The sequence below is a fragment of the Diabrotica virgifera genome, chromosome 10 (genome assembly GCF_917563875.1).
Source record: "Diabrotica virgifera virgifera chromosome 10, PGI_DIABVI_V3a".
Lineage (NCBI taxonomy): Eukaryota > Metazoa > Arthropoda > Insecta > Coleoptera > Chrysomelidae > Diabrotica > Diabrotica virgifera.
Window position 1 is genome coordinate 14,952,078 of NC_065452.1, and position 8,728 is coordinate 14,960,805.

General features: G+C 38.6%; 1 protein-coding gene across 1 annotated transcript; it reads right to left on the reverse strand.

Moving 5' to 3' along the window:
- Positions 1-5,004: 5,004 nt before the first annotated feature.
- Positions 5,005-5,787, reverse strand: LOC126878600 (uncharacterized). The gene has a single exon (XM_050641409.1). The coding sequence runs from the start codon at positions 5,785-5,787 to the stop codon at positions 5,005-5,007; it is 783 nt and encodes a 260-aa protein (XP_050497366.1).
- Between the last annotated feature and the right edge of the window lie 2,941 nt (positions 5,788-8,728).

Here is an 8,728-nt window from a genome sequence, read left to right on the forward strand (position 1 = left end):
CCTTTTTGAGCGGAAGGATAACTCAATTATTATTTACAAGGAATTTTCAAAATATCTATTAGACAAGTTCATTAAAAATTATCCATCATTCTTTATTCAAATAAAATAAGAAAATGGATTAACAGTTTTATATGCTGATCTAAATATTTTCGGAAGGTGGGATAAGTTACAAAATATGTTTAATTTTATATACGGCAATTCATTAGGTACAACAAACTGTTCCCGAATTTAATAAATTATTGTGCTCAAATGTGGGCAAATTCTGCCTCAAATGAACGGGATTTCTCTTGTCTCAAAAAAGTCAAAACGTATTGTCGAAACACCATGAAACAAGAGAGAATGTCAAACTTGTCTCAAATGTCAATAGAAAAAAACTTTTAAAACCTCTCCAAAACAATAACAAATACAATTACGTTATAACCCATTTTGCTACTTCGAAACAACATAGACTAGAATTTATAAACAGGTTTACAAAAAAAAACAAAAAAAAAACAAAAAAAAACAAAAAAAATAAAAAAACAAAAACCAAAAATCTTCTATGAAATTAAAGCCTTTTAATTAGATGGCATACCTATCTGAGGAGACAAAACCTTGCCGATCCTGTCCCTAAAGCCACGAGCCGCCACTGATAGTAGGGTCATAAAACTTACTCCAAAGTATATCTATATTATGATTGTTGACACTCAGGTGCCCTGCAGTTAGTAGGAGTCCAATAAAGGCATATATCTCTGTAGAGTGGCAATATGTCCAGTTCTCTATCCCCAGGACTTTTTCGGCTTCTTTATTTGTACACTTCACTATTTCGTTCACAATTTTTTCGTCCACAAACAAACAAAAGGAATCAACAGGATCATCCACACTTTGACCAGGGGCTAACATTGCTTTGTGCACTTTGCTTTTTATTATGTCGCAGGATCGCATACGTATTGTCGGTTGTGGTTGACTCTTCCAGTTAGTTCCATCCTCAGTTTCAAAAATTACACACTCTGAAATCTGGGAACTGGTAGCTACACATTCTTCTTCATTATCACTCAATACTACTTGCTGATCATCATCTTCACTTGCTTCCGAAAGATGATCTTCAATTTCAGAGTCACTTTCAATGCCAACTACTTCAGGAGATTCTTTATCATCGGAATCCCATAAATTATTAGCAATATCTTGCAGTTCTGCAGCTGATAATTGTTTTCGGGAGACTTTATTCGCACTATCTACTTTCACTGTAATTCAATATAATTTTACTGACTTAGTAGTTGTCGACACTAACATCGGTATCAACCGACTGATAGCAGATGCATTATTTATTTAAAAATATGTATAAGGACCTACCTAAAAATACTATTACATTCCAACAATCATTATCAGTTTTTACAATTCATTTAGAATAGATATAACACCTATTGTAAGCATCTCTTTGATGTTCACATCAAAGAGATGTTTAAATTGTTTGCTGCACGTTTAGACTTTATTATTGGATTTCCGGAATCATAAAAGTCTTTTACATAATCCACAAAAACATTACCTGACTGCCAGATTAACTTCTGTAACAAAGATTTAGACTTTAGGTATAAATACAAGTAGGGCCCGACAGGCCCGTATTGCTCCTTTACGTGACAAAATTCTTTCGACGCAATAATTTCAAAAATTATAATGAATATTTTAAATAGCTCATGACTATGTTGAAGGAAACACACACACTTCTAAACAAATTCAGTGGTGCATAAAATTCAATAAAAATTTTTTATCAGTTTATGATGTGGCCGGTTTGCGGGATGCAAAGTAGTCGGGGCACACTTTAAACTATTTTATTGGTTTATTTACAACAAACTACCTAATAAAATAAGTAAGAAAAATTATGACAGTTGTATTCTAAGTTTCTAAAATCTTCTGACAGACGTCCGTCAATCCGTCTCCTCTTCTTTCCCCAGCCGGTCAACACATATGTGGTCGTAGGCTAACTGTCAATCTGCCACAGGGCTCCCCTCCAGTGAAGAACCTACTGGTTTCGAACGGCAATGTTGACCGTGTTACTCATCAGACGGTTGGCATATACATGTTCTTCCTGCACCTGTTGGGCCGCTGGAATATATGCTGGCTTGAGTCGGTCCATGGAAATTCTCTGAGGAACATTTTTGACATCTACAGTTAGAAACTTGTCACTTCGTTCCAACACTCTGAACGGGCCGGTATAGTGAGGTGTAAGCGGAGGCTTTACTTTATCAGTCCGCACAAACACATGACTCGTAGTCTGCAGATCCGGATGGACAAAGGCAGTGCGGACTGAGTGGTTGCTCGTCGGTATAGGCCGCAATGCTCCCATGGTCTGACGTAGTCGTTGGACAAAACTATGCTCGTCGGGTGTAGCAGCACTAGGGACAAGCAGCTGTCCAGGGAGACATATTGGTTTACCATACACTAACTCGGAGGCTGTACACGCAATGTCCTGTTTGAAAGTGTTTCGAAGGCTTAGCATGACCAGAGGGAGGGCGTCAACCCACGATACTGTGTCCGCGGCGATGAGAGCAGCCTTAAGGGTTCGGTGGAAACGTTCAATACATCCATTTGACTGTGGGTGGTAGGCAGTGGTTTTAATATGTTGTACACCTAGCAATCTATTGAGCTGGCGAAATAAGTGGCTCTCAAATTGCCTACCTCGATCCGTTGTTATGGTTGCTGGCACACCAAACCGAGATATCCATCCCTCAAGGAGCTTTTGCGCAACAACTTCGGCTGTAATTTCCGAGATAGGTATGGCCTCGGGCCATCTTGTGAAACGATCGATGATTGTGAGCAGGTATCGAAAGTTCTGATTTGTTGGAAGTGGGCCCACAATGTCGACATGTATGTGTGCGAATCGATCGTCTGGCATTCCTATAGGTGTCACAGGTGTAACAGTGTGACGTCCAATTTTGGCACGTTGACATTGGATGCACTCTCGTGACCACTGCTTGACTTGGCGATTCATGTTATGCCACACAAAGCGTTCGGCAATCATTCGTAATGTAGCAGCATGTCCTGGGTGGGACTGCGTGTCGAACTTCAGGAAAACGTCTCTCTGGAACACAGCTGGCACATAAACTGGTATACGACCATCTTGGACTGAACAATAAATAGGTCGTTGGCTATCTGGTAGAACTATTCGCTGAAGTTGTAAGGAGCTAGCAGGATCGTTCAGAGTTTGTTGGAGAGTCTCATCTGTAGTCTGAGCTTCGGATAGCCGGTTATAGTCAATCGTAATGGGTGTTGTGACAGCGTCTACTTCGGGTCGTGAGAGACAATCGGCAACGATATTGGCTGCACCCTGAATATGTCGAATGTCGGTCGAGAATTGTCCAATAAATTCTAGTTGGCGTATCTGTCGTGGGGACTGCCGCTCATGTCGCTGTTGGAAGGCAAACGTTAAAGGCTTGTGGTCAGTATAAATGGTAAACGGCATGCCCTCAAGAAAATGGCGGAAGTGATGTATGCCACTGAATATGGCCAGCAGCTCTCGGTCATAAGTGCTATAGTTTCGCTCCGTCTTAGAAAGCTTTCTAGAGAAGAAAGCGATGGGTTGTAGATGTTCACCTATAAGCTGTTGCAAAACACCGCCGATGGCAACATCTGAGGCATCAACTGACATGTTCAATTGGGCATTCGGTGCTGGGAAAACCAATTCAGTCGACGCGGCCAAGAGTTCTTTGACTTTGGAGAAAGCTGCTGCAGCTGCTGGTGTTAATGTCAGTTCTTGCTTCTTTTTCTTTTGCTGAGACAGTAAGTCGGTTAATGGCATTAGTTCATTCGCAGCATTTGGTAACCAACGTCTGTAGAAATTGAGCATACCCATAAACCTTTGTAGCTGTCGATAGGTCGTAGGTTGTGGAAAGTTGCGAATTGCGCCTACTTTAGCCGGCAATGGACGAACGCCAGTTGGGGAGACCGTGGCACCCAGGAAGTTTACTTCACTTTCACGGAATTTTGATTTATCCTTATTGATTTGAAGTCCATTTGCTTCCAGAATCCGAAGTACTGATGCCAGGTGTTTCTCATGCTCGGTATCAGTCTCCGAGGCAACCAAAATATCGTCGATGTATACATACACATATGGGCATTCTCGAAAAAGGTGATCGAGGTACCTCTGGAACGTCTGGGCAGCATTTCGCAAACCGAATGGCATTCGGAGAAACTCGTAAAGTCCAAAGGGGGTTATTACAGCCGTCTTTTGTACATCCTTCGGGTGGACTGGAATTTGGTAAAAAGCACGTACCAAATCAATACAAGAGAAAATTCTCTTTCCATGTAGCTGGTTAGCAAAATCCTGGATGTGCGGTATTGGGTAGCGATCTGGTTTGGTCATGGCATTTAGACGGCGAAAATCTCCACAGGCTCGCCATCGTCCATTGGACTTCTTAACCAAGTGAAGCGGACTAGCCCAAGATGACTTTGATGGTCGGATAATGCCTGCCTGCATCAGCTCATTGAATTCTGCTCGTGCAGCTTGAAAACGATCTGGTGGAAGTCTTCGTGGTTTAGAAAATACTGGTGTACCTCGAGTCTCAATATAGTGCTGGACCCTTTCAGTATCCTCTGGTATAGTGGCTGCCGGACGATCGTAAGGATGGGCAGTGGATAGGCCTACTTCTGGTACTTTAACACGACGAGACACACAGGTAATACTGCTTGACATATTTGAGCTTACTAGTCGTTTGTTTCTCATGTCAACACTAATGCCATAATGTGTAAGAAAATCGGCTCCTAGTATGGGTGTGGTGACATCTGCGACTACAAAAGTCCATGTTACAGGTTGGTCTAGACCAAGGTTTAATGAAAGTTGTCTCTGCCCATACGTTTGGATGCACGATCCGGTGGCAGAATATAGGCATACAGTGCTGGGCCGAGTCGCAGTGCAGATTTTACGTGGAAGCACACTCAGGTCTGCCCCTGTATCAATAAGGAACTGAAGTTGGAGAACACTATCGGTAATGAAGAGGCGGCGTGGTATGTGAGGGGCTGCAGTTGCCGCCATTACTGCGCCCTTTCGTCGTTTTTTGTAAAACTGCAGGGTGGTCTACATTTCTTTGCTTGTGCACCAAATCTTCGATGGTAGTAACACTGCTCGTCAGATGATGACTTGGCACTCTTGACCATTTGAATCTGTTGCCGTTCTTCAGCTACAGCTAATCTGTTGGATAAAGCGCTCACTTGGTCATTCAATGCAGCCACTGCTTTGTCTAAGATAGGGCTTTCGGTAACACCCATGACTGGAAAATTGGAACATCGGAGGTACTTATCGGCTTTCTTAGCAAGCTCTTCTAGATCTCCATCAAGAACAGATATAACACTTCGAACCGAAGGTGGTAGGCGGTCCAACCAAAAATTTTTTAGAACTTGTGTACTAATGCTATCCGTGGCCAGAGCTTGCATTCTGTGGAGTAGTTGAGTGGGTTTTAAGTCACCCAGAGTGAGCTCCATTAATCTGTGGATCCTGTCATCTGAGCTAATGCCATACCTTTCGAGAAGGCGAGCTTTCAGTTGTGTATAGGCATTGCCAGCAGTTGGATTCTTTACAATATCCGCCACTTCTATTAGTATGTCACTGTTTAAACTAGCAACAGTATGATCGAATTTGCAGTTGTCAGATGTTATTTTGGCTTGTCGGAACTGCGCCTCCAGCCGAAGAAACCATAGTTCTGGTTCATTGCGCCAAAACTCTGGAGCTTTTATGCCTACCCGTGCAATTATTGGGTGATCATTGCCTTCGTATGGTGTAGCATTATCGTTTGGCATTGTTTGGTCGTTATCTGTCATAATGTCGTCTTTAAATCGTTGTACTTACAGTCTTTTTCTCGGGGTCACCAATGTGGCCGGTTTGCGGGATGCAAAGTAGTCGGGGCACACTTTAAACTATTTTATTGGTTTATTTACAACAAACTACCTAATAAAATAAGTAAGAAAAATTATGACAGTTGTATTCTAAGTTTCTAAAATCTTCTGACAGACGTCCGTCAATCCGTCTCCTCTTCTTTCCCCAGCCGGTCAACACATATGTGGTCGTAGGCTAACTGTCAATCTGCCACAATGATAAAAGAATTGGCGTCTCGGGCCCGGCGGGCCCACCTTGCCCGGATAAGGGTTAAAGGTTTCTACATATTATCACGCACTCATCGTTTCCGGCAGGTAGCGTTTAGTTTCCGAAAAATATTGATTTTAATGGTTTTAAATATGAACAATACACACTGTCCGGAACGTATCGTATCAGACACTTCTTTGTAAAATCAGGTTTTTCGGAGACTACGCTACGTGCCGGAAACGATGAGTGCATGATAATATGTAAAATCCTTTAGGCTTCACATCCAAACATACTAGAATTATTTCACTGATTGATTACACGCTCTACAGATTCACATTTTTGTTATTTCACTTAATATTCTATAAGGTTGGGACCATCAATACATTCTGATTTCTGATCAATGAGCAGTTCGGGTTTACTCCTAAATTTAAAACGTCTCTCAAAATAATAATTTTACTTAAAAAAATTTACTTAAAAAAGTTCCGTTGGAACTTACCACGCTGCAGACGGGGGTTGTGAATTGCATAGTGTAGAATTCCTTCCCTTTTGTCTTCACTGCAGCATTCATTTGGCTTGCATATTGTAGAAGCCTTGGAGGTGTCACCAGGAAAATGGCCCAATAAGTTTTTCAATTAAAAATCTTTTAAAAATATTTAATTTACAAATATTTTCATTAGGTTGAAAAACTTAGTCTTTTATTTAGCAGATGCCGCTACGCACCTACTACCTTCTCGTCAGTTGCAATGGGGGATTAATATGTCGAAAATTTTTACCTGGACCAGAGAAAACAGCCTATGCAGTCTCTGATGAACCTCTAATAGACCAGGGCGCATCTGTAAAAATATTAGTACATTTGGACGTTGAGAGGTGACTCAAATTTTTTTGCAGAAATTGCTTGAAAATAAATCCAATAATAATATTTGAGTTATCCTCCCTCTCAAAATGTCAAAAAATTAAGGAAAAATTCGATTTTTTTCTTGGTTTTTTGATTATAACTTTAAAAGTATTCATTTTCGAGAAAAGTTGTACTGACATAAAAGTTGTGTAATTAAATTTTCTACAATATAAAATTGGTTAAAAATTTAAAAAATAGTCACCCTTGTTGCAAAATAGCAATAATTGTAAAAAAAAACATACAAAAATAAGTATTCGCATTTTACGTTTTTCAACCATTTATGCTACACTTAGGACCTTCATATTTCACCCTGAAAAATTATATGATACTCTAAAACAACGCTGTAAATTTCATTAAGATCGGTTCAATAGTTTTGCAAAATAAATTTTGCAATCCAGCCTTCGTAAAAAAAATGCATTTTTTCAAAATGTTACAGGACTGAAAATAAAGCAGATAGCAAGTTGAAAATTTTTTTGCATATAGAAGTGTACTGTACCTTTCATTTGCAATTTTGCAAAATTAAAATCGATTAACACCACGGCGTCAGGATTTTTTTTAAATAAACATTAATTATTGGTGCTACGCGCAGGACAGCGGATAGTTTGCTCTGATTGGGCATTCCAATGACCTTTGATAATGATTGATACATTTTAATTTTTACTACGTTTCGATATAAATAAATAAATTTGTTTATTGCAAAATAAAAACACATACTCTATCCTTTGAAATAACACTTTTATTAGCAAAAACTTTCTTTGTTCATATATTTTAACTTAAATAATAAAAGTTTAATATTTTTAAACATATGCAATTGTTTAAACAATATTTCACAAACAATAATAAAATTAGTTTGATTTTTGTGGAATTAAAATATTAAAATACAACAAAATATAGAGTAAGAAAATAATATATTAGATAAAGATTGAAAGAAATTTTGGTGGAAATCAACTTGTGTGAATCGAACACCGCTGTCCTGCGCGTAGCACCAAAAATTATTGTTTTCTTCAAAAATTTTCTGACGCCGTGGTAATTAATCGATTTTAATTTTGAAAATTGCAAATGAAAGGTACAGTGCACTTCTATAAGCAAAAAAAATTTAAACTTGTTATCTGCTTTATTTTCAGTCCTGTAACATTTTGAAAAAATGAATTTTTTTTGCGAAAGCTGGATTGCAAAATTTATTTTGCAAAATCTATTAAACCGATCTTAATGAAATTTACAGTATTGTTTTACTGTATCATAAAGTTTTTCTGGGTGAAATGTGAAGTTTCTAGGTGTAGCATAAATGGTTGAAAAACGTAAAATGCGAATACTTTTTTTTGTATGGTTTTTTCGCAATTATTGCTATTTTCCAACTAGGGTGACTATTTTTAAATTTTTTAACCAATTCTATATTGTAGGAAATTTAATTACGCAACTTTTATGTTAGTACAACTTTTCTCGGAAATGAATAGTTTTAAAGTTATAGTCAAAAACCCAAGAAAAAAATCGAATTTTTCCTTCAATGTTTGACATTTTGATTATTTAAACAATGTTCCGGACCTTTTTGAGAGGGAGGATAACTCAAATATTATTATTTGATTTATTTTCAAGCAATTTCTGCAAAAACATTTGAGTCACCTCTCAACGTCCATCTCAAAACAGATGCGCCCTGGACTATAACAAGAGGTGAAATCGTCGATAAGAGTGCTGGCTGCACTCTCTGATCTAAGTAAAAATTAAGACAGTTTTGGCTTCGCATTGCAACTGAATAAAAATGGTATACATTTTTATTTTTACTTAAA

Excerpts from the sequence above, each read along its gene's own strand:
- LOC126878600 (XM_050641409.1), bottom strand. The coding sequence starts at position 5,787 with ATGACAGATAACGACCAAACAATGCCAAACGATAATGCTACACCATAC.